Source organism: Molothrus aeneus, assembly GCF_037042795.1.
Source record: "Molothrus aeneus isolate 106 chromosome Z unlocalized genomic scaffold, BPBGC_Maene_1.0 scaffold_33, whole genome shotgun sequence".
Classification (NCBI taxonomy): domain Eukaryota; kingdom Metazoa; phylum Chordata; class Aves; order Passeriformes; family Icteridae; genus Molothrus; species Molothrus aeneus.
Window position 1 is genome coordinate 1,586,800 of NW_027098761.1, and position 25,946 is coordinate 1,612,745.

Sequence of the window (25,946 nt, forward strand, 5' to 3'; positions counted from 1 at the left end):
GCAATACTCATACAGCTCACAGGCCTGGGCTGACCAACTAGGACTCAAAGGTCCAGATTCTATTATTTCCAAATTTTCACCTCCTACAATCGCATATCCAGAGATTCGCTTTCCCTCAACAACTCTAGGGGACCCATCCACAAATAACCTTTCTCCCTCTTCTAGTTCTTCCTCTTCAAGGTCCGGCCTAATTTTTGTTTGTTTTTCTATGCTATGTAAGCAGTCATGAGTTAAATTCTCCTGTGGATCTCCAAACAAGAATTCAGCGAGGTTTTGCAGAGAGATGGTTTCAAGTATCAACCGAGGGGATGACAGTAAAATGCCCTCGTATTTCAAAAGTCTTGAGTCTGTTATCCATTTTTCTGCCTTTTGTTGCAATACTGCCCGTATGTTATGAGGGGTAAAGACTTTCAGTTCTCCTCCATAGGTAATTTTGAGAGCTTCTTCCACTAAGAGGGCTGTTGCCACCATAATCTGCAAACATGTTGGCCATCCTCTACTTACGGGGTCTAGTATTTTAGAAATAAATGCTACTGGTTTTCGACTGCCAGCCCAGTCCTGAGCCAGTACCCCAAATGCTACTCCTGCCTCAGTGTTAACAAACAAATAAAAGGGTCTCCTAACGTCCAGGAGGCTTAGCACCGGGGCATTAGCCAATTCCTCTTTTAATTGTTCTAATGATTCATCATCCTTCTCAGTCCATTTCATCAAAACTTCAGCAGTTAGTTTTTCATACAAAAATTTTACTTTACCACTAAAGTTTTCAATCCATTGTCTGCAGTATCCTACAAGACCCAATAGCTGCCTAATTTGTCTCTTATTTCTTGGGGGAGGAAGGGAGAGGATTCCCTTAACCCTCCCTGGGTCTAGTGTTTTAGTTCTTTACTAAGTCGGTGTCCTAGGTACTTCACTTCTTCTTCTACGAATTGCAATTTACTTTTGGACACCTTCAGCCCCTGGATGCTAAAAAGTTCAGAAGCCTAATGCTTTCTTCTCTAACTGATTCCTCGCTTTTTCCAGCAATTAAAAGGTCATCTACATATTGAACAATGGTTATTCCTTGGTTCGGGGTATAGGATTTCATTATTTGCTCTAGTGCCTGCCCAAACAAATTTGGGGATTCTGTGAATCCCTGTGGGAGCACTGTCCACCTTAGTTGTTGCTTTCGGTGGGTATTGGGATCTTCCCATTCAAATGCAAAATAATGTCTACATTCTTCTTTCAAGGGGCACGCCCAAAAGGCGTCTTTCAAATCTATAACACTATACCAGTGATCATCTGGTTTCAATTGACTGAGCAATGTATGGGGGTTTGCTACTACAGGGAACCGGGCAATGGTTCTCTTATTTATTTCCCTTAGATCATGTACTAATCGGTATTTTCCGTCTGGTTTCTTTACAGGTAAGATGGGGGTGTTGAAGGGAGACATGCAAGGTTCCAAGAGCCCTTGTTGTATTAACCATTCTACCTCTGGTTTTAGTCCCCTTCGCCCCTCATCTGACATCGGATATTGTTTTGTCCTTACTGGGATTTCTGGGTTTTGAATGTTTACTGTGAAGGGCTCTATATTCAATCTTCCTGCTGTATCAGGGGTATGCCAGACTTCTGGGTTGATTTTCTCTTCGTCAGTGACCTGTAAGGGGCATAACCTGACTTTCATCTGTTTTTCTTCAATATTTATATTTATCCCTAATTCCACCATTAAATCTCTTCCTAATAAATTGTAATCAGCTTCAGGGACCAGTAGCAGTGATCCTACCCCTATTTTCTTCTCTGATTCTATTAAGACATCTTTAATTACAGGAACCTTGAAGGGTTCTCCTTTTGCCCCAATAACCTGTACTGTGGAAGGTGAAATCTTACATCCCGGGAGCAAAGACTGAACTGCTATCTCTCAGCCCCTGTATCTACAAGGAAGGTTATGGGGATTTGCTGGGGACCCACCTTAAGTTTTGCTAAGGGCTCCGATTACATTTGGGTCCCCAAGAGATAGAGCCCTTGACCCCCCTAATCCTCTTTGAACATTTTCTCATCCCTAAGCCTCTTTCGACATTCCCTCTTCATGCGTCCTTTTCCACCACAATAGTAGCACACTGTTCCTTCTCTCCCTCCAGTTGGGGCTCCTCCTAAATCCCGGGGACCTCTCCTCATGCCATTTCTTTCTCGTGGTGGAGGGTTGTTTTGCTGTCCCTCCCTGACTGCCGCCACCATCATCTGAACTTGTCTTTTGTGTGCCTCATCCTCCTGTCTAACATATACCTTCTGAGCCTCCCTGAGCAATTCATCAAGTCCTCTGTCCTGCCAATCCTCTAATTTTTCTAATTTCTTTTGAACATCCTCCCATGATTTGGCTACAAACTGTGTTTGAAGGAGTGCTTGCCCCATTGGCGTCTCTGGGTCCACCCCTGAGTATAACTGAAAACTCTTCCTTCATCTTTCCAACCATTCAGTGGGGGTCTCATCTTTTCCTTGGCACTCTTTGAACGCCTTGCTTATATTTTGTCCCCGGGGCACAGCCTCTCGTATACCCTGGATTATGATGGTTCTTAAGTCCTGCATATGACCACGATGGTTGGGGTCCTGATTGTTCCAGTTGGGACTTTGCAAGGGCCATTTCACATCAGCCACAGGACCTTGAACATGTTGGGTGTCCCAAATCCTCATTCCTGCCCTTCTAATCATCCCTCTCTCCTCTGTTGTAAATAGGATGCCTAGAATGGATTGCATCTCTACCCAAGTATATATGTTTGGCCCTAGGAACTGATCCACTCTTTCTGCTACTCCTATAGGGTCTCCTAATAATTTTCCCATCTCTTTCTTAAACTCGTGGACATCTCCCAAGTTCAAGGGGACAGTGACAAACCCCATCCCAGCTTGAGGTCTTCCTAATGCTATTTCCCTGAGACGGAACAACCCACTGCTCTCTCCTTCCTCAATTACTGTCCTCATCTGACTCCAGGTACGCCTTCTGCAATCCGGGGAGTCCATGACCTGCTGTCTATTAGGGGCTGATGCCAGGGGTGCGTTTGGGGGGGGTTCAGGGGGAGCTGGTGGTATATATGGGGGAGGATAAATAGGAACATATTCCTCCAGTCTTTTGAGACTTTTTCTTTTTTTCCTCCTCCCCTTGACTTCCCTTAAGGGGGAACAGCCTAGCTGTTTGCTCATTACTTTCTACCAACCATAATTTAGCATATGCACTCTCCTGCGGGTTCACTGTCTCTTTAGAATTCACATAAATGTTCAGGGCTTGACAGACCCAATCCTTGAAAGATCCGAAAATGGGCCAGTATATACTTCCTGAATCCAGATTCTTGCCTCCGCACACTACCATGCAATAATTTATCATTTTTGCCTTATCCTTCCCCTTTCTGGAGGGAAAGCCATCCCAATACTTAATCATTAATCCTAATGGACTGTCCTTAGGTATTGGGGGTAACTGGGGACCCTCCCCCATGGGATCAGAAGGCTTGCTTTTCTTCTGCCCCATCTTCCAAGGCACCTCCACAGACACACACACACAAAACCCCTTGGTCGTGGCTCGCTCCCTCGTGGGCTACGAGAACTGCACTACTAGAGGGTCCCTCTCACGTCGTCTGCAGGTGGACGTCTCCTTCACCGTGCCCTGGGATCCCAACCCCAGCCGAGTGGTTCATCTCGTATACTCACGCGTCCTGCGTCATCGCTTGGATCTTCGTGCACAAAGTTTACAGGGTTACCAGTGTTTTCCTTGCTTATTCCCGAATTTAGGTTCATCAGTCCAGATGAGGGGTCGGGTGAGAAGGCCAGGGCCACCAGGTGGTGGGGCGCCCCCCCAGGATTCTCTGAACCAACCCCATTTTCTGGATCCGAGTCATGGAACCAAATTGTGATAAACTAATTCACTGGATTTAAGGATCATACAATTTTTTTTTGATTATTATTATGCAAGCAAGAATAAGCAAAGTTCAGCGCTGGGCGGCCAGGAGTCTCCGCTCCTCTAGGCTCGCACTGTTCCTATCCCCAAAGTTCGCCTTTTATTGCCTTCTTCTCCCGGGTCCAGGCATGACGGGGTCTGTCTTTTGCGCTTGCTCGTTCAGTTGCTAGCGGGGTCTTTTTCTGCCTTCTGGTGGTGGTGGGATGAAGGCTCCAAGTCTTCCCCTTTTAACCGCTGAGTGAACTGTCCCTTATAAGGCATACCTATACAGTGGAATTTTCAGAACATTATGCGATTCCTGCAAGCCTAAGCTATTCTTGCGAGTTTAGGGATTGTTATTACAACCTTCCTCTGTGACCTCTGGGTGAATTTTTCCTTATAACGTATGTCTTTACCATGGAATTCCCAAAACACTATAGGATTCCTGCAAGCCAAGCAACCATACGTGGCTGCACATTTAAGAATCAAGCTGTTTTAGCTATTTAGTTATTGCTTTTATATTGTATAATTATTTAGCTATTGATTTAATTAATGAACAAAGGTATTGCTACTTGTTACACTGCCGAGCAGCCCAGCTCCCTGCCCCGGTGCCCAGAGTGCTGCACACACTGCTGACCTTGGCCAGGAGTTGCAGGGCAGCCGGCAGAAGAGGAGGAATCCTCAGCCAGCCCAGCGGCCCTCAGCTGCCCTTTGCCTTTCTCTGCTCCTGGGCACACTCCAGACGGCCAATGCCTCCAGGCCGGGCTGTGCCCAGCACGGCTGCGCTTCCCCTTGGCAGCAGCCAGCTGCCACCTGGGCTCTGAGAGCGCAGGATTCGCCCGCTCCCAGGAACAGGCACGCAGGGCCCGGCTGCTGCCTCGCAGCTCCAAGGGCCTCCTTCCAGCCTGCCTCTGCTGGGGCTCAGCCTGCTCCCGCCTCTGCCTGGGCTCTGCTGGGGCTCCAGCCCAGGCAAGGCCGGGCCCGCTCTCACCTCACAGGCGCTCACAGCTCTGCACCACAGGAGACCTTGTCGAGCACCCTCTCTGATCTTTCTGCTTTCTCACTTGAGCAAGGCTCTCCTTCCGCCAAAGACATTGCATTTAGGGATCCAAATCCAAGTGGCAGGAGCCCAAATGCTCTCCAGTCACTGCTGAAGGCATGAATCGTCACAGGATGTTTGGGCTGCCCCATTCTTCCTTTGCTTTTGCCTGCAAATGCCATTGTCCTTTCTGCCTCACCTGGAAGTGTCACAAATGTGCCAAAATGGGACAGTGGGCCGTATTCCAAAAGCAGTGTGGTCTGGAGATGATGAATGAAGAAGAGTCTTCCCCACTTTCAAGGCACACCAAAGAAGCCATAAATGTCACTTTGCAGCTTTAAGAGACAACTGACAGCTCAGAAGGAAGTGCTGAGCTTATTCACAGGGTGAGAAAGAATGGAATCTTCCAGATGAGTTAAAATTTCAGAAACTTTATTGATTTACAATCCTACTCTATAATCCTGCAGGGTGATATTTACAGAAAAAATGGACAGCTACTGAACAAACTAGCCTAACCTACTGGAACTAAAGAACTAGGTCTTGTTTTTAATAAAGCTTAATATCCATCTTTGTGGATAAAAATTCAATGCTGCGAGCAGAAAGAAGAAGCAGAAGAGTTGCTGACAGACAAAGGGGTAGCAAGCCAAATCAAATGACCTTTACAGCATTTACCAATTAGATTAAGAAAAAAAGATGCGTGCTTGCCTCAGGATAAAATAGAGCTACCAATCAAGAGATGCATGGACAAAGCGCAGCAGCCAACCAAACAATGCATTACTCTATAGACCTATAAGATAGGAAGTAAATAGAAACAATGTTTAGAAGCACAATAAATGGCTTCTCCTTGATTCACATTCAATTGTGCAGAGTCCTTTGTCTTTTCTTCACATAATCCTACTCTAAATCCTACACTACAATCCTACTCTACAATCCCACTCTAAGATGCCTATGGAGTAAATAGTGCTGATGTGATGATCACAGTTTTCGCATGTCTATCCTCCTCTTCACTGAGCTGATGAGTGGTGCCAGGGTGTATGCTGGCTTGGCTGATGTTACAAATGGATGCTGTCCACAGGGAAAAAAAATAACAAAAAACAATCATTACTTTCCCAGATCAGTGCTTCACAGGCTCAATCAGGATTGCTCTGGTTCTCAGACAGACCCAGAAAGAGGAGCAATGGGATCATCTCCCAGACGTCATGTGCAGGAGCTTGCCATCACAGGCAAACCTGGCCCAGAATCCCATTCATCCATTTATTCTGGTTTTTTGATCTTGTTGGGATTTTTGCCCTGCCAGTGCTCTAGAAATGGTGCTTTCTGTCCCTGGCGTTTCTCCCTTGCAGGAAACTCCAATGACTCACATAGGTCCCTGCCTTTGCAAGACAGGCACTGTGCTGATTCCCACAGGGAGACAGAGCAGTGTCTGCCTTTCCATGCCCTGCCCCTCGTGTGCTGGATGGCACCTTCCTTCCCAGCAGGGCCAGCCCAGTGGCACTGGGCCCTGCAGTTCCCTCTCTGCCACACAACCTGGCAGTAACCCTGGCACAGTTCCCATCTGCTTGGGCGTGCCAGGCAGCAGATGGGGCTGGGACAAGTCCCTCCCAGCTGTCCCTGTTTGTGTGGCAGAAACCTCTAAGGGTGGGCTGGGGGGCACAAACCAGGGCCCCTCCGAGGCTCCCAGTGAGCCCCCCACAGCCCCTCCTGCCCACAGCCAAATCTCTGACTGCTCAGCTGGGACTGGCTTCCTTGGGTTCCACCACCACCATTTCATGTCTCTGTACCCTGCATTGCTCTGCTTCAATTCTTTTGCTGTTAGATAAAACTGAACACCCACCAAATTACAAAAGAGGGTGACAGAAACGGTCAGAGGACAGAGCAGCTCTCCCCTCAGGAAATGCGGAGGGAGGTGGAGTTATTCAGTTTTGTGAAGGACAGGCCCCAGGGAGACTTTCAAGACTTCAGAGTGGTTTTGAAGAAAGTGGGGACATCTTTTTTAACAGGGCCAGTTACAATAGGATGTGGGTGAATATTTTTAAACACAAAGGAGATCTAAGCAGAGTAGGTCTAAGGAAGAACTTGTTTACTCGGAGCATGGTGCAACCCTGGCACAGGTCGCCCCAAGAGCTTGTAGGTGCCCCATCCCTGTAACCCTTCCGGCTCCAGTGGGAAAAGATTCTGAGCAACCTGATCTCTTTAAAGATGTCCCTGCTCATTGCAGCACACTTGCACCACAGGACATTTACAGGGCCCTGCCAATCCAGCCCAGTCTAGGATTCCTCACCTTTTCATTTGAAGAGCACCAAGAGTGGAGGTGAGGAGGAAGAGGGCTCATCTGATGCCTTGGACTTGAGTGGAGGAGGAGCCCATCCCTCAGAGCCTGTTTCACCTGCAGCCCCTTCACATTTTACCTGCAGGAGCTCCTTGGCAGACCAGCGCTGCTCCTCGTCTCTCTGCAGGCAGCAGCCCAGGAAGTGACGCAGGCAAGGCGAGAATCGGTTGGGCTGCCGCAGCCGTGGGGTCCTTTTTATGGCTATCATGAGTTTAGCCTGGGGAAAAAGGAAACACCAGGTTCCACCAGGTCCTTTCACATCTCTAAGTGCTCTCCCACATCCCTTTGTTTAACCTCTGTTCTTCAGTGGTAGTTTCTGCCCTGGCAGAGACCCAGAGATGATTTTCCTTTTCCAACCAAAAACCCAAACCCCGATGCAGCCACAGCTTTTCCACCATCCCGCAGATCTTGCCTTGGCAGCTGATTTCATTGACTGACCTAGTTAGTGGGAGCTACATCAGCAAAGGCACATTTGCTTCTCTGAGGATTCACACCAGCTTGAGAGGCTTTTTGGAAGAGGGTCTTTGCTATACTAACCAATTCTAAGGATTAGTACATGAAAGGCATCTCTGCAGTGCTTGTTGGTCCCTTGAGCATAGGTGCCTGTGGCGGTTTCAGTTCAAAACTGGGCAGAAACACTAATTTTGTCTAGTGGTTTTGGTTCCCCAATTTAAGATTTCCCCAGTTCTTAGTTTTTCCCGGCTAATGTATTCAAGAGTGTGGTGGGTTTGGTGTTGGTCAATTATTAATATACTTACTTCCTGTTGTGAGCTAGGAAGATAGGATTAGGAGAAGGTAAAACAGGCTTAAAACTTTCAAAGAGTAAAAAGAAAATGTTATTAATAGCAACTAAAAGAAAGAGTAATAAGGATGAGAATAAAGCCTTCAGAACATTTCTCCTCTTCCCAGAACCTTTTCTTTCTCACTGATAATGTAAAGAAACAAAACCTAAACTTTCCAGTCCATTGACTACTTTGAAAATAGTCTTTCTTCAGTTTACTTAGGGAGAGAAGTCCCTCTTGTTACCTCTTGTTAATCTTATGGGGACTTCTCTACAAGAAGAAAAAACCAGTTTTCTTGTGGTTCTTAATTTCTTCATCAATAACAGCTGCCTGGGGAACCCTGTTATCATAAAGTTTCTCCCATTTTCTAAAAGCTTTCCCCCAACTTGTTTATGGGCCATGTTGGTCTATGGGGTATTGTTTTAAAGATGAGTTGTTCAAAAGTAAAAGTTTTCATTATCTATTTTTAAAATCATTTTTATCCCTAGGAACAGACAATCTTCTCCTGGCACTACAGGACTATTCTTCTCTCTTTCTCTTGTTTCAACTTCTCATATGATTATAGTTACTTTAATAGCTGCTTACTTTAACGTGGAGGCCTTTGTTCACTATCAATTTGAACTCTTCATCTCCCCATAGTTTCATGTGTTATAAGAAAAAAACCTTTTTCTTCATCATTTCTAAGAGAATTTTAGCTCTAAAATTATTTCCTCATCCCTCCCATCTAGGACTTCTTGCTCACTGATGATAATGTTTTCATATTTATTCCTTCACGTACTTATATCTTGTTCTTTTCTCTCATTCGAGGGAGGATAAAAGCACTAAAAGGATTCGTATTTTACCTCGAGCCTATAAATGGTCAGCCTAACCCCAGTCGGACTAGGGGTTGCAAACAGGAGAAACTGGGGCTAGGGGTGCAGCTCAGATCTAATCAACCAGCCCAGGACTCAACAGTGACACCCAGGATAATAGAGAGGAAGTTCCTCCTTCCTTCTGCCCGATGGTTGTGAGTAACTTCTGTGGAGGTCAAATCCCAGCCTGGAGCCGGGGCTACTCCCGGGGCCGGCGAGCACAGCTGGGCCCCGGGCTGGGCGCAGTGTAACAAGTAACCAAATATTACCAAGGCCGGCTCCATCTGGCTGCGCAGCACCCCCCTCTCCCTGCCCAGAAATCGATGTTAGGGGGCCGGCAGGCAGCCTGGGAGAAGCGGGGGCCTAACCCCGCGACAAGACCCGCCGGCCTGGCCCCGTAGCAGGGGCCACCTGGCCGTGTTACCTCCCTCCCAGCCGGAAGGGAAAGAAAAAGTTTCTTTCCTCTTTTAACATCTGTTTTTCACAGAGGTGTGTCCCGCTTTCCAGTGGTTAAAAGTTTTATGTCACTTCCCTAAATGTCCCTCATGTAAAACCATAACAATGCCATAGAACAAAACTCATTAAGCTTTTTGTGCTGTTCTTGAAAACAATGGCAATTGGAAGAAAAGAAAGGAAATCCATCAGTTAATCCCCAGAGAAGGAAACAAACATTTACAATCTCATCTTCAACACAGACACATTAAGATGCCTGCACAAATGTACTGGGATGAAAATGCCTGCTTGGCCACACAGGAGCCACCTGCAGCTCTGTCTCTCAGCAGTCTGAAAATTTCAGCTTCTCATTTTTCAGCAAAAGAAAATTGTCATGGTCAGAAGAAGGAGAGGTGGCGTCCCTGTGGTCACCCTCTGCTCATTTGGCTACTCAAGTCAATGCATCAATGGTAGGCCCCTCCCCAAAAGTGCCAGGTTTTGGCAGGCTCTCCACATCACCAGGCTCTGGCTTGGTGATGTGGACAACGTGGCTTGGGCTATGAAAGAAACACGGTTACTAAATGTTACTGCGGCCATCTCCACAGAGAAAAGAACTGGAACCACTTATAACCCAAAGGAAAGTGTTGCCTGAGAATGGAGTTTGTTTGCATGTGGTGAGGCTTGAGTTCCCCCACTGATGCAACCAGAACTAGAGCAGATGCTGATGTATTGCAGGGACATTTTGAGGAGGGGACCTTGGTGGAAGTAGTTCCAGCAGATGGCAATGGGATTTTGTCCAATGGCATGCAGGACATGGGACAGGTGAGAAAGACAGTGGGATCAGTGAGTATTTGCTCCTTACCGTGCCAGAACTTTCGCTCCAGTAAGGAGGTTCTTGTTCTACCATTTCAATCCCCACAATTCCAAAAGACCATACATCCACTTTGGGGCCATATGGTTGATGCATCACCACTTCAGGCGCCATCCACCAAGTAGTCCCGACTACCGAGCACCGTCTGCTCTGCTCAGGGGTGAGCTGAGCAGAGAGGCCAAAATCAGCTGAGGAGAAAGCAAAATACTGGTTTTATTTCAATTCTGTGCAATTAGGAAAGCAAGCAAAAGAATTCCCCAGTAGAAGTTGGAAAATGTGCTGTTGAATCTCCTGGCATTGGCAACTTAAAAAATCCCCCCATTTTTTACACTGCCTCCAGCAGTGGCTTTTGTTCCTTGGAAACTTTAGACTTGTAACTCCCTCCCTCTGGAAGGGACACACACAGAGCAAGGCCACCCTTGACTGCTTGTTCCTTGTCCTACCTCTGTGCACGTTGCAACTGTGCCCTCAGCTCACAGCGGGTGTCCCTGCGCTGCCAGCAGCACCATTTTTGGGGAGCTGGCAGTCACTCAAAGCAGCCCCACAGCCACATCCCTGGAATGCTGCACCTGACCAAGAATATACTGACCCAGCTTGACAGAACCGTCGGTTCTGAGAAGGATGTTTCTGCTCTTCACATCTCGATGGATCACATCGTTTGAATGAAGAAAATAAAGTCCTTGCAGGCACTGAGAAAGAAAACAGAAACAGGAGGGCAAAAATGAGTGATGGGATTTCATCACACAAGAAAGGAAACAAAGAATCTAAAAGATTCCCTCTCCAGGGGAATGGGGAGTAATGGCAGAACACAGTGCCACTGAGAGGAAGAGCTTGCTGCTCCAACACTGGCAGAGCAGGTCCTTTCTGAGGAAAGGCACGTCAGCTTTTGAAAGAGCAACAGCACCTGCTGTTGTAGGCTGTCCCCTGCAAACCAGCCAGAATGACTGCTGCTGCAGTGCATGTGCTCAGAAGCAAAGAGCATTTGGGCTGCACTCCTGTCCTTTTTAGCTGAGGACTGAGAGAAACGAGTCTCTCTTTTTTCTTTGCTGCTTGTTTCAAATCCTGCCACCAGCACCTTTGCTCTCACAGGCAAGGAATGCAGTGAAGACAGGCAAAAGTTTAGCCAGGCAAGATGGAGAACAGCAAATACAAGAGGCAGAGCGAGAGTACAACAGCAGGAGATAAGAGTACTGGCACTGAATACAGGGAGTGCAGGGGCACTGGCAGGCCTTTCACTTGAGGTGCTTTTACTTGCCCATAGCATAGCAGCAACACAGAAACAAAGCCTGGCACAGGAAATCCCTCCTGATCTGAACCCCCGTTTCTCAGACAATCTTGCCCAAGCCCTCGGAAGCACATCTCTGACCTCCCGACTGATGGCTGCAATGTGGCCTTCAAAGATGTTAGACTCATTGATGACATCTCTCAGAGTGCCTCCGTCCATGTACTCCATAACCAGCCAGAGTTCCTCGCCCAGAAGGTAGCTGAAAGAAGGAAACAAGGGCATGGAGATAAACATGCATGGCTACCTTGATTTTTTGCTTCCAGGTTTCTTGTTTCAGGTCCCTTTGTGACAAGGGCAGAATAAAAGGAATAGAGATCCCCTCTTGGCTGTGCATTGTGCATTTGCAATCTGTGCAGTCCCAAGGAGAAAGGCACAGCTGTGAAAAAGAAGATGTCTTAGATGGCCAGCAAGTGAAAAATGCAGTTTAGTAACAGCCCAGATAAAAAACCTGTCAGGCATGGTGTTTCTGGAAATAAGCACCTCGTCTTCCTGGCATGTACAGCAATGGCAAAGGGGCGACCATCCAAGGGAAATCATCTTTGGAATAATATTCAAATTTGGTGTACCAGAGAAGACTCATGCAGAAAAAATGCAATCTCTTCTCATCCATTGGAGATGAGTAGAGAAATATGAATAAATAATAATTTACAGCTCTACTTTCTGCCAGTGACCAAGTGGGTTTTTAACCTCTCACGTTTGCTGTGTATAAATGCGCATTCATGGGATAAGACCATGACCACTCACCTGTCTAAATAATTCACAACATTGGGACTCCTGTAGCACTTCATGACTTTGATTTCATTGACAGTTACTTGCTTCCTCTTCAGTCCTTGAAGATTTATTTTCTTTATGGCCACCTAAAATGACATTGAAAATCAGTAACTCGAGAAGTTGGTGGCACGAGACCGAACACACATGGAGCGTGTGATTTTGCAATGACACAGCTGAGCTGTGCCAAACTGCCTTGTGATGAGGCACTGCAGTAATGAGGAACTGACATCCCAACAGCCCATTTCTCTGCTCCCTTGGGGGCCAGTTACAGCACACGTGGGGCCACTGACATTTTGCCTTGACCACTTGGTAACAGTGGTGTCTCAGCTATCACCCACAAACCTCTGACCACACTCTCTGCTGCTTTGGATGGGATTCAGAAGAAGTAATCCATGCCTTAATACTCTGTGGATACATCTTGGCCTATGGGCAGGGCTTCTAGGGACACCTTGCAGATCTCTCCCTCCATGCAGTTCCCAAGTGCAGCACTGCAGCTGGCTAAGGAACTACCAGGAACTTTCAGATGTATTTGCTGGCAGCCAGAAATGAGAATTCAGGACTCTGAAGCTGTAGCCCCAAAGAGCAGTGAAGTGCTCGAAGGCACCACCTTTGTTTTAGCAATGGAGAGCGAGTGAGCGCGTCCTTCTCGGAAAGGAACCGCTGCCCTCCGTGCCTTCCTTCCGGCAGCTGAGGAGGACAAAGTCCCAAATGTATTTTGCAGGCTGGCACCAGTCTGTGCTTCTTGTGCCTTTTCAGCACAGCTCTGCCCAAAGCTCCAGCCCCAGCTCACACCAGAGGGGAAAGCCCCTCAAGAGCAGCAGAGTTTGCAGGGCCTGTTGACATCTACCTCTCTCCCTGTGGCATTGTTGAGTGCTCGGCAAACATCTCCAAAACTCCTAGAAACAAAACAGAAGCAGAGAAAGGAGAAGCCATTTAGATCTTGCAGTGAAAGCCAGCCCACACAGGAGATCTGTGCTGTAAATGTCTAAAACCTGCAGGATGCAGGAGGGCTCTGCCAGAAGGCAGATGATGCATTTTCCTCCCAAGTGCATGGGCACTGGGCCTGTCCCTGAAGTGTTGGGCTTTACTGTCTCAGCTCCTAAAGACAGCTTCTTCTTTCCTCTTGGGTTTCAGTTTCTAAACTGTGCAGTTTCTATCCTGACCACAGAGTATTTCCTTCAGCAAACTCTTGGAATGAAATGTTCCTGAGAACTGTTAGCTCACAGCTTTGATAGGGGGTAGGCTGCTCTTTCAGGCAAGCAAGACTACTTTTTCATTAGTGGGCCAGTATGATTTAGAGACATCCAAAAATGATAAATTGAAACAGAACTGTTCCATACTTGTGTGACAAGGAGACCTTCAAGGTCCTGTTCCTTGATGCAGGCAGCATGGACCTTGGCAGCATGGACCTGTCGCTGACAATGCCTTCTGAGCCCACTCACAAATTCTGCGCAGCACTGAGAGATGGGACAATCTATCCCCAGTGTGTGAACATCTTTGCAGCTGGCCTGACTTCACGCTGGATAGACATTCCAGCAGAAAAACACCTGGCCCATGGTTGTGCAGGAGTAACTGCGGTTGGACTCACCCGCTGCCAATATATTCCAGCTCAGTGTATTTCTTCACAGGATTTTCAATGGGGTTCACCATTCTCCCTGAGGGAAACAAAATGCAGGATGCTGACTTGAAAGCACAGATCCCAGCTTCCAGGAGGTACAAAAGGAGGTACAACCCCACTCTCTGGAGCTCTGAGCCCTTTGGAGTTTGCTGGGTAACAACAACAATCACAACAGCAACAGGACAGGCAGCCCTGCAGTACAGATGGCTGGCACAGAGACTGATTTTGTACAGTCCTTTGAAGAGTTCTCTTGACAGGAAAGAAAGCACAGGGAGATGCATTTCCAGGAGAGGAGGACATCTTCTCCACCTTTCAGCAATTTGCCAAAAGAATGCCTTCCCATTTGTAAACCAGAGCAGCTCATGCTAGAGCTAATCCCAACGGGCCTTTCAGCATCAGGACCCTCACCTGTTTATGAGCAGGCTGAGCTCAAAGATGCCCCTCTCCCAGCTAAGGAAGGCTCCAGCCTCTGCAGTCCCTCCAGCCCAGCCCTCAGGGGCAGGGCAGTGACTACAACAAGGCTGGCAAAGCCCAAGCATGAGCACTGACAGGCACTGATGGGAAGAAGCCAGAGTGAGCCTGAGCCCCTTACAAGCTGTTGCCCCATTCAGGACACAACAGGATGGGCTTTGAGATCAGCCCCACCGAGGCACAGATCAGTGCCCTTTTTGTCCCAGCAGGTGATGGTAGACACAGAATCCACCGGGCTCTGGTCTCAGCCCCACCAGGTCTTATCTGAGAGCACAGCACTGGCAGCTGTTCCGGGCAAGAAGCAGATTCATTGGGTGGTGCTGCAGAATCACAAAGGACTTGATGTGTTTTCCTAGGGACTGATCTGAGCAGGGCTTGGGCCAATGGCTAGGATTCTAACAGTCATGGGAAAGAGTGGGAATCAGGTATGGAAAAATACCCATGGATCTAAAGAATATACCATGGCTGGGCTGGAGGCTCTCTCCTGAGAAATTCCTGCATTACACTTTTATCTGATCACACCACTTGGATGTGTCTCTTGGACACATCTTGACAAGCATAAAACTAGAAGGTTAAATAAAAGTTGTTCTCAAAGTATTGCTTTTTTCTTTGGGGGCACATGGAAAACACCTCGTGCTCTCTATTTGTCCTGTAACCTGATGTTCTTTCAAAGTAGTTCTCTTTGACAAAAAGATAGCATTCTCATGAAAATAAACTGCAGATGTAGTAATAGTAACATTAAAAGTCATAAAAATGACATCACCAGGACATGTGAGGCAGATGGGCTCCTTCAGGATAGAGAAAAACAAACGCCACCAAAAAAAACCCCACAAACAAAATAAACAAATAAAACCCCACACACAAAAAAAAAATAAACCCACAAACAAAAAAAAAAAGCAACAAGAAAACTGAAAACAAACACCCACAAAAACAAAACCAAACCAAACCAAAACAAAAAAAAAGCCCAATAAAAAATCCCCAGCCAAAAAGATAATACTCCAAAGCCAGTCCAATTCACCCAGAGGGCTCTCTCGCTGCCTCGGAGCCAGCACTTCCTCTGGGGAGTCCTAAATGGCCCTGTGACACCAAACTCAGGAGGAGCATTTGGTACAGCTCTGCTGACACCTGCACACAACACACTGTCCCTCAGACAAGAAACCCCCCAGACGTACCCAGCATCTCCAGGTACTTCTCCTCAGTCTCCTGGTTTGGAGCAGCCATGCTGCTCTCAGCACTGGAGATGAACAAACTGCCCGAGCTCGAGATCCCAGGTTTGACAACAGAGGTTCCTCGAGGTGATGCTGCTGCGGCAGCAGCTTTAGTGCCAGAGCCCATGTAGATGTGCTCAACCTGGAGCACTTCTGGTGGGCACTGTTCCTGTGCCTCATGCCGACCTTGGGGCTCTTCATTGCCAGACATTCGCTGGAAGGCTTCGCAGGCTGCCCGGTGAGATGTCAACACTTGCACCTCAAGTCAAACAGAACAAAGCAGTCAGACACTACAGCTTGTCCCTGTCAGCCAGGAGTCATCCACTGTGAGAAAAGGGAAAGAACAGATTGACAGAGGATACAGACAGCTTGTTCCAATCCTCCATCTGGGTCACCACATTCCACTGTAAAAACACCTCAAGAAACAAGGAGAGCAGGAACAGGCCAGCAGGTATCAATTTGGATGACTGCTGGCCAGAAGGCCAAAGGACGAGTTTCACTGTCAAGGGCAGCAGTGGAGATTCAGCACACCAGGAAATGTCCTTCAGAGTGACTGTGATACACACTACAGCAGGACAGCACTCAGAGGCATGGCCCCACTCCCTGCTGCTCTGAGTGGAAAGGCAAGAAGGGCAGAAACCACCAGCTTGGTGACTGCAGTGACTGCATCCCTCTTTCACTCACTTGCTTTTGCAGAGCCTGAGGGAGGGGATTAGCTTTCTCTCTGATGATTTTCATGTCTTCCTCAAGCCTCTTCTCCAATGCCCTGATCCTAGCGTCAGTTTTCTGCAGCTCTGCCTGCAGGTAATCCTTGATGTTCTGTAAACAAGGAGGGAGAGGACGCCTTATGACTGGAGTGGCTGCCACTCTTTCCCTCACCTGGTTTTGTTGATCGCCCCTCTGTTGATGGAGATTCTCCTCTTGAATTCTTCCTATGTCTTCCTTGTTCCTCCTCTTCACTGCCATGATGGCACTCTGAGCTTCGGGCAGCTCTGCTTGTGGCTCTGCCTTCATCTTCTGTACACACAAATGCAGAGCAAGTGACTGGGAGCTGCCATCAGACTCAGCTTTTTCCGTCTTGAAGCCTCAAAATCACATTTATTCAGCCCCTTCTTTCTGCTTCCCTCCCCACATCTGCTTCCATTGCAAACCTCCTGTCCCAGGGCTGATCTCTGCAGATTCCAAGGCTCTGTGCTTCCAGTGCCTGTGGGACTCCTGGCCTCCTCAGTCCCAAGAGCTCTGGTTTATGCCCCTCTTCCTGCCCTTCCCTCTGTCCCCTGGCCAGTCAGGCTTACCTGGCCATTCTCCTGTGGCTCTTCCACCTGCTGCCTGAGCTGCTCTTCCTGCTCTCGCGCTGGGAACAGCTCTCCCTGAGTCTGCCATGGCATCTCTGATGAAGCAATCTGCTCCTGCTCTTTCTCTAGAAGCACCTGAACAGAAAGGAAGAGAAGATTGGTTTCAACTTCCCATAGGACCTTTGTGGGCCAAGATTCAAAGACTGCTGGGCTCACACGTTCCCAAAGCACTGTGCTGCTGCTCTGCTGGGTCATTCTCTGTTCGAGGGGAGGCACAGATTCCAAAGTGACCCTGGCCCTACAATCAGGGGCCATCTGGGACTGAAGCTCCAACAGCCTCTCAGGCAGCTGACAGGGAAGGTGTGGCATTTCTCAAGGGTCTGCTGAGGGCCTCCCTCTGCTTCTGCCATGTCCTGTTTGTCTTTCAATAGTGACTGACACCCCACCCTGTCCCACAGCTCCATCCTGGCTCTGCAGGTGGCTTCCTGGGTGAGCTCAGCCCTTGTGAGAGACACTTCTGGAGTTCAAGTTCATTTCAGGCCTGCACCAGCATTCCTGCATACCTGACATCTATACTCTTGTAAGAAATCCTGGTCATTCAGGAGATAAGAATGTGTGCAAGGATCCTCTGATAGATGTCAGAGAAACTCTATGGCCACCTCAGTATATGGAGGAGGACCAAGGTGTTTCTTCTCCCTCTTTTGTCAACTGAGAATTCTGACCAGCATTTTGACCCACGCAGCTCCCCAGCCACAAAGGTGCCCATTTCACTTCAGATACAGCAGGCACCATTGTACAATGGCCTTCCTGTTCTGAGCAACACAAGACAGCAGTCAAGGACTTGCAGCTTCACCCCCACTGCAGGCTCAGAGGCACTTGCCAAAGCTGCAGACTGCACCACAATACGCATCAACAGAAACTGCCGCTTCTGCTTTTGGCCTCACAAGAAAGCTTCGCGACACCTCACTTTGTTTCTTTGGCCACGCGGCACAGGAATGGCCCCCCACAGCTGCATGGACCACACAATCCTCCCCTTGCAGCTTATCAAAAGACAAAAGACAGCTGGCCTAAAAGAGACTGTACAAGTGAAGAACTACTCAAGGAAAGTGCCGACTGCTTTCACAAGCCAAACACGCCTTTCCAGAAAGGAAAAACAAACAAACCAAGGCCTGGCACCTCCAGCACTCCCTCCTTTGCCCTTGGCCATAGCACTGCAGAAGCCAAGAGATAGAGCTTCCCTGAGCCAAGCAGCCAGATGCTCTCCCAGAGGCACCAGCCCTTTGCTGCCTCAACATGACAGCTCAAAGGTCAAGTTCTGTGGTCGCTGCCTGCAGGAAATCCCGAGCTCCTGGCAGGACTCCAGCACCCAGCATCCTCAGCCAGCAACAGCAAAGTGCTGCCTGCTCCAAACCTTGCAGCTCTGCCTTGCACTAAAGACAGCACCACACACAACTGGCACTTACACGTTGAGAATATGGTGGTCTGACCACTGATGGAGGCTGGTGGTCATTCACCTCAGTTTGCTCCTCTTTGGCTTCTTCTCCAGGAGCAGTGGGAGCCAGGGGAGAGACGGCTCTTGCTTCTGTCATCTGTCGCAAGACAGAAGCACGAGGGACAGGCTGTTACCTATCATTTAGAACCTCATGTCTTTTCAGATCTACCACCACATCTTCTAAGGAGAAATCATACATTTTTTTGGTAATGGGATTCTAAGTCACACCAACCTCACCAACCAAATTCAAATGGGCTAATTCAATGGAATTCTATATAGCTATGAATTCAATATTCCTCCCTGTCTGCTATCAGCAAGCAAGGTTGTCTTGGCAAAAGGGAGCTTTTAGTTCTTGAAAGCACTGAAATGGAAAACTAGGAAAGCGACAGCAATGCCTTTGCTACTGCTGCTGCAGACGTGGAAAACTCAGGCTGGATCAGAATGCCATCCAGGGCTGCAAAAGGGCTGGAAACATTGTACAGAAGCATCTTTACTTGCTGCAAAAACAGGAGAATGAACAGGCCTTCTCTTCCTAACAAAACTATGAGCCAACAAACCACAAGATGGAAGTGTCACCCACTCCAGTGTCTAGAGCCCTTGGATGCAGTGAGGGGATGTTTGGCCGTGAACCAGCCCTTGTGCTGAGCACTGTCATGCAGGGAATGATGGAATTTTTCTGAAAGGTCCCTCAAGAGCCTCCCATTGTCCAGGCTAAAGCTCCCTCAGCACCTCCTCACTGGCCTTGTGCTGCACCCCCTTGCCCAGCTCCCCTGTCCTTCTGTGCACGCGCTGCAGCCCCTCAAGGACTTTCTGCTGCCCAGGGGCCCACAAGTGCACCCAGCACTGCAGCTGTGGCCGCAGCGCTGCCCAGCACAGGGCCACGCTCACTGCCCTGCTCCTGCTGCCCCACTGCTGCTGACACAGGCCACCATGCCCTGGGCCTTCTTGGCCACCTGGCCACATGCTGCCTCATCTTCAGTGGCTCAAGGCCAGCAGCAACCCTGGCTCCTTTTGGCCCACGCAGCTCCCCAGCCACAAAGGTGCCCATTTCACTTCAGATACAGCAGGCACCATTGCAAAATAGCCTTCCTGTTCTATAATGACATCTTCTAAATAGATATCATAAATTTTGATAGGAACAGTATTCTAAGGCACTCTGACTAAATTAAAATGGTCTAATTCTACTGTAAAGGAAAGTGATCCTAAGTAAATATTCCACCCTATCTGTTATCAGCAAGCAAGGTTCTCGCTGCAAAAGTAGGTTTCTAGTTCTTCAAAGCTCCGAGATGGAAATTTAAAAATATCCATCTCTGGCTTTGTTATTTTTGTTGCAGGCATGAAAATGGATTTTCATTCAGCCTTCCTAGCTCTACCTTCTATTGCTACTGGCCAAGCTCTCAGCTTGCTCTACAATTCTTAATCACCAGGAACATGAAATGTTCCTTTCTCACTCACCTCAGGATCAGCACCTCTGAATACACGCCTCAGGTGACCTGTAGTGGGCAGGGGAAATGAACCAGATGCTGTCAGAAAACTGCCTGGGCTGCTGAATCCCACAGAACAAGTCAACCCAAACAGAGGTGATTTCCCATTTCATAACATCCCTCCCAGAGACACATTTCATTCACACAGCCAGCAAGAGACCAGGTCAATGTTCTTGGTTGTGCCTACACTTTGGCCTGTTGAACCAGTAAATGGCTACAAACATGACCAAGAGAATGCAAATTGTTCTTTAACACTCAATGCTCCTCTTCTAGAAAACACATTAAACTGCTTTTTAAATCCTCTTCTTCGGGTCTTTTTTTTTTTTTAATCAGTTGCATGCACTAATTCTCATTTACTTGCTGGAAACAGTTGCTCAGAAAAGCTTCCCCAAAATTCCCCTGAGCTGTGGTAGATGCTCACTGCTTTGGCATTTGCACTTCCTTGCAAAGGGAATCACTATTTTAGCACTTGGTAAAGGTCAAGTTAGACAGTCAAATCCCTTCATGACAAAATTTAGAAAGAAAGAAGCTTTCCCTGAATTCTGGGAACAACTGCAGAGTTTTTAGAAGGCATTCCCTGAAGGTCTGCCAGTCTACATTTTCAAAGGTGTCTTGCTTGTCCCAGCAAACTGAGGAAATGACAGACTCTGCTGCCACAGACTCTCCCGTGGAGAGAACAGAAGCCCTGCAGGTTGCCTTGCAAATGCTCCCCCTGTGGCTACAGACACCCCCTTTTTAGCTGAACACCTTGACAGGAGCTTTACCAAAGCAGTGGCATCCTAATGCTCTCTGTGTTTCAAAATCAGAAGCTCAGTCACTAAGAAAGAGCAGGAAGACAGACAAAAGCCAGGTCAGGTTACACCCTAAGCTAAGCAGAAGAGGAAACATCTACTTACGTGCGAAGTGTGTAATGAAATATGCACCATAAGTAACGCCATATGTGGCGAAAAGGACAGGTGCAAGTCGCTCAATCATTGTAATAGTGCTCTGCAAGTCTGCAGGCTGTGCTCACTCAGTAGGAAAAACAAGGCTCCTGTCAGTGTGCAATAGCCCACTAACAAAAGCCTTGCCCAGGAGGATTCTCCTGAACTGAGCAAGCGCTAGGGCTGCTCTGACACTCAGGCCTTCCTTGCACCAAGGCACCCTTCTGATGTCACCATGACAATGTGGCAACCATGCCCTGACATCACAAAGCAAACGCTCCATGTTGCTCTGTGAGTTTTTGCCAAGCACTAACCAACCTTCCCTACAGCAAACACAAAAGAGCCTGGGAAGTTCTCCTCTGTCACAAAGTAGCACAAATTCCCCTCGTGGGCCAAAGCCTGTCGTTCAAGGGATCCAAGAGGAACTCCAAGAGTGCACAAAGCACCTACAGCCTGTAGCCCAACTGAGCACTCAGATGGGACACAAGCAAAGGAAACCAGAGCAAGAAAATGGCCCAAAGCATTGCCCATCTGAGAAACAACACTTCCTTTAACTTTTTAGAGGTTTATTAAACCTTTAGAAAGGACTGAATAAGGAAAGATTGCAGCACTGGGAGTCTCCACGACTAGCAGCCACATGCTCATCTACAAAAGGGATGCTCTGCCTTTCATACCCTTAGCCCCTCCAAAAGTTTTGTCAGTCAACTCTTTATCTGCTGTCCATTGGTGGAGATTACTTTCTTGCACCTTGATTGGAGGTCAGGTGTTGTTCCACCCCTCCTGCTGGTCACAAGCTAGCGCTCCCCAAATGCCCTGACTACCAAGGCTATTACAAGGGGGATAAGAAAGAGGACTGTGGGAGGACATATTACAATAACAGCACTTTCCATTTCAACATAATATCTATCCACATAATAGCTATCTCTTAATTGTGAGAGCCAACTACTACATTACTCACCTATATTGCACAGAAGCAGGAGAGAAGGCACTGTTGGCATCACAGCTGAAATCATTCCTTACAAATCTCCCCACATGTTTGCACATTTATTGGACATGGCCAGGACTCCTGTGGATGTACAATTCTGCCTTTCTTCCCCTTTGGAAGCAGTCAACCTGGCAACTTGTGGGGAAACCAAGGCCTTTGTGGGGGCTGCATTGCTCTGCGCACACCCAGGCTACACATGGCACAGAGCTTTGGTGCCTAAAAAGATCAACCAGAGGAAAACAGCTGAAAAATATTTCATTTTGACCTTTCTCACCTGCTAACAGAAGTTGCCAAAATGAAAGTTTCCAAGCAGGGCCTGATCCCTGCTGCCAGCTGAGTGTTAGAAAGGAGGCATCACTTTATTTCAGTGCTGGGTGCATAGGGAATCACTTCCCTAAGGCCTGCACAGCCAGCAATCTCACCTACCAGTTTGTATGCATGGAACTAAGACATGTTCAATACTTTGCTGAAACTCACAGGCTAAACATTACCCCAGATTTATTGACATATTTCAATCACTTCTCAGAATTTTTTGACATCAGAGTAGGAGTGTCCTGTAGGTCCCTGGTTTTCGTTGCCACAGGTTCAGAAGGAGACCCATTCACAAAAGAACCTAAGACGCAACGGTGCTTGCAAAGCAAATTTATTCCATTAGTTGCAGTAGCAAATAATACATACCAACCCCTGGATTCCCAAAAATCTGCTGAGCAGGAGAAGGAGATGGATCATGGTTCTCGGCACCGGGGAAGGTAGGCAGTGCACTTCCAGGACATCCCCTGGATCAAAACAGTGTGCATCTCATCCTTCTCACCCTTCCAGCTCAGAACCAGGCCTTGTATCTCCTGCTCAGGAGTGCCATTTTCCCAGTTACGGCATCAGCTCACACATGGCTGGCTGTGAGATGATGGCTCAGGATGACTCCATGACTCCCTGCCACCAAGGGCTCCATTATGCACTGTTCCCCTTTCAAAGCTTGACTGCTCACTGATTGACCAATAGATTGTTTCTCTTTCAAGGGTCAAGGTCCCACCTGTTAAACAAGACATTTTTCTTCATTGTCTTGTCAACCTGCTCAAACATGGATCGAACATGGCAGGGCCTGGGACACGACTCCAGTTCCTGACACAGTCATTTGGGAAATAATCCCATTGCTCAAACTCTCCTTTGGTGGCCAAGAGCCTCCTAAAAACACTTTCTTCCCTTTGAATGCATTCCAGCTGCCTTCTTAGCAGGACCACTCTCCTTATTCTCAAGGCCAAGATAGCCACTTGCACACAGTAAGCACTGCAGTGGGGGAATACAGGGTTCAGCACTCCTGTTAAAGCTAAAGGAATTCACAAGACTAAGCCCTGTTTGTTACACTTAACGCCTCTCCTTCCTATTCTGGGAATCAAACACAAGCGTTTCATCAATACACCCTGCAAGTGCTCCTGCTGAGTGAAGCCACATTGCTGTGTCAATAAAGCAGGTGGGACTGAGTTTCTTCATGCAGGGAAAGCCAATTCTTTATTCACATAACTCATTTTTATATTGTTTTCACAGACCTCGTGTTCAACTCCAACTGGCTGGTAGTTTCCTTGCCACACAATTGATTGCTTAGAAGGTGTTCTGGTGTGTACATGCTAAGACTTTCTCTTTTTATGACACACTCTTAGTCAGGTGATTACATTTTTCTTTCATGGACGCTTATGGGACTTGTTTATTCCAGATGCAAACAGCTTTCTTAGCACAATAGCTTGTTGTGCTAACTGCACTCATGACTATTCCCATGGGAAGTTAGCTGGCTGCACGTTGAAGACGGAACAGGGAAGCTGGGAATTTCCCATAGCAAGGCCTGATTTTATAAGGACTTTCTTTTCTAATAACCCTACCTGTGTGCAACACATTATGACTTTCTTTCAGAAATTAATGAAGAAAACACAAATTGCCTACTGAAACCCTTCTGCCCCCTTCCAAATCAGTTCACTCCTCAAGAACAAGCCTCAGGCACATCCCTGACTGCCTCTCTCCCAGCAGCTCAGAGCTGCATTGCACAGCGCTTGCTGTGTGCCAGAGAGCACCAAGCAGGCTGGCCTGGTGGGCCTGAATATTTCTGCCAAACACTCTGCATCTCACACCTTTGCTCTGGCTGAGTGCAGAACTGCAGGATTGCAGGCGCTTCCTGCCAGAGCTGCGTGAGGCACTGGCTCCTGCAGACGTGCCCTGCCAAGCTGTCCCTGCCTCACGCTGGCCTCGCTTCCCCTGGCAGAAGTGCCGGGCCTGAAGGGGGCTGCCCTGTGCTCCAGCCTGCCGAGCAGCCCGGCTCCCTGCCCCGGTGCCCAGAGTGCTGCACACACTGCTGACCTTGGCCAGGAGTTGCAGGGCAGCCGGCAGAAGAGGAGGAATCCTCAGCCAGCCCAGCGGCCCTCGGCTGCCCTTGGCCTTTCTCTGCTCCTGGGCACACTCCAGACGGCCAATGCCTCCAGGCTGGGCTGTGCTCAGTGTTATAAATAAAAAATCTGCCAATTTTTTGGGAAAAAAACAAGAGTTGCAAAACCAGTTGGACCGTTTGCCAGCCAAGGTGAAGTTCTACCTATTTGGTATTGTAATCACGGGTTCTTTGAGTTAATTGCTCCTTTTGTATTGGAAAGACCCTGCCTGAGGCTAATTTGATAGTTCTATTCCCCAGACAGTGAGGGGAGGGGACATGGGGTGGAGGCATCAGAGAGAATGCAAAATTACCCATCATGACCAGCATGCCGTGGGAGGCTACCCCACCAAACTTACCGAAAAGACCCCAAAAACAATGAGCCAATATAGAATTAAGAAATTAGAGTGATGTCTGGACGTGAGGAACAGAGAACCAAGCCTGCAGAGATGCTGAAAACCATTAGTGCCCCTCGCCCTAAGAAAAAAGACTTCAACAGAGATGAAGACCCTGGATGGCAAACCCAAAAGTGGGGAAAGATGGGGTATGCCCACTGCTCTCATCAGGGCAGGACACCCAGCTCTGCCTTTTAGGGGACAAAGCAGCACATTTCTCCTCCTCTGAGGTACCCTGGGAGCGGCGACGGCAAACCACGGACCCGTTGAGCTTCCCAACCTTGAGCTGATCACTTTTAATAAAGGCATTAAAGGGAGAGAAAGTCTCCTACCCTGTTTATTTCAGCTGGGGCCTCGTCCAGGATAGCCATGCCCAAAGAGGACACCAGGACTGGCCATCTTGGACCTCCAGGACAGCTGGCTATCAGGAGCAGAGAGATCGGCTCAGGACCAGTGACGCAGAGGAGCACCGGACTGGTGAGAAATCCGGCGGCGGGAGTAGGAGGCGAGTGAGTGGAGCGTGAGTGAGACGAGAGCGGGCAGCTCGGACCCTCGCCCTCAGTGTGGAGCCCTCAGTACCGCGGTTGCGAACCCCCACGAGCGGGCCGGCCGGGAACAGAGGGAAGCGAGTGGAATAAGCGTGAGTGAGTCGTCTCCTAAGGGGCAGAGAGGGCCCCCCCTCTGGGCGTGAGGAGGAAATAGTGTATGAGTGGCACACACCCCAAAAGTCCTGGCAGAGGGAAGTCAGGCAGATTGCAAGTCCCGAGAAGGATTCGGGCAAGCTCACAAGCCCTGCAGGCAAATCAAGTCCTGACAAAGGGGTCAGGCACAAATCCCAGTGAAGGAAGCTGGGGTTGGTTTTTAAGTCCTGATATGGTGAGGCCTAACATTTGGAAGGTTAGGCAAACTAGAAATCAGGCAGCTGTTTTTCCTGACAGAGGGGAGTCAGGCACGACTCGGGCTCTTACGCCGGGGTTTCGTGTTTTTAAGTCCTGATAGGTATAAGATCTGATATGAGTAAAGTTGGGCAATCAAGAGATCAGACAGTTGTTTCAGTGTAAAGTCCTGAGCGTCAGGCAAATATATTTTTCATGAGACTACCTGTCAGTAGAGGCACCTTTGGGATTTTTTCTGTTAAAACCTGAAAAATGGGAGAGTGTAATAGTAAGAAGACAGGCAAGAGATTAAGGAATATACCTCCAATTGTCTCTTAGGGGAACTGTTAGAGAAATGGGATTCTGTAGAGGCCATGGAAGGATAAGATAAGGTGAAGATGATCCACTACTCTGTACAAGTCTGGCCAGAATTAGAGGTACCAGGAGGATGGCCTTGGTGTGGGACAAGGGACAAGTGGATGTGTCAACAACTGAGTCATTATCTGACAGCTGGGGAGGATACCAATCCTGAGCAATT

The 25,946-nt window shown here is 48.2% G+C and overlaps 1 protein-coding gene across 1 annotated transcript in view; it reads right to left on the minus strand.

Annotated features, from left to right (window-relative positions):
* Positions 1 to 5,909: 5,909 nt before the first annotated feature.
* The window catches only part of LOC136569479 (serine/threonine-protein kinase PAK 3-like), a 33,122-nt gene continuing 13,085 nt past the window's right edge, over positions 5,910 to 25,946 (minus strand). The window contains 13 exon segments of the mRNA XM_066569872.1: positions 5,910 to 5,999; positions 7,343 to 7,480; positions 10,191 to 10,387; positions 10,789 to 10,888; positions 11,566 to 11,683; positions 12,229 to 12,341; positions 16,237 to 16,569; positions 16,848 to 16,982; positions 18,305 to 18,436; positions 19,795 to 19,832; positions 20,720 to 20,951; positions 24,866 to 24,954; positions 25,113 to 25,189. Coding sequence (XP_066425969.1) covers positions 5,910 to 5,999; positions 7,343 to 7,480; positions 10,191 to 10,387; positions 10,789 to 10,888; positions 11,566 to 11,683; positions 12,229 to 12,341; positions 16,237 to 16,569; positions 16,848 to 16,982; positions 18,305 to 18,436; positions 19,795 to 19,832; positions 20,720 to 20,951; positions 24,866 to 24,954; positions 25,113 to 25,189 — 1,792 coding nt within the window.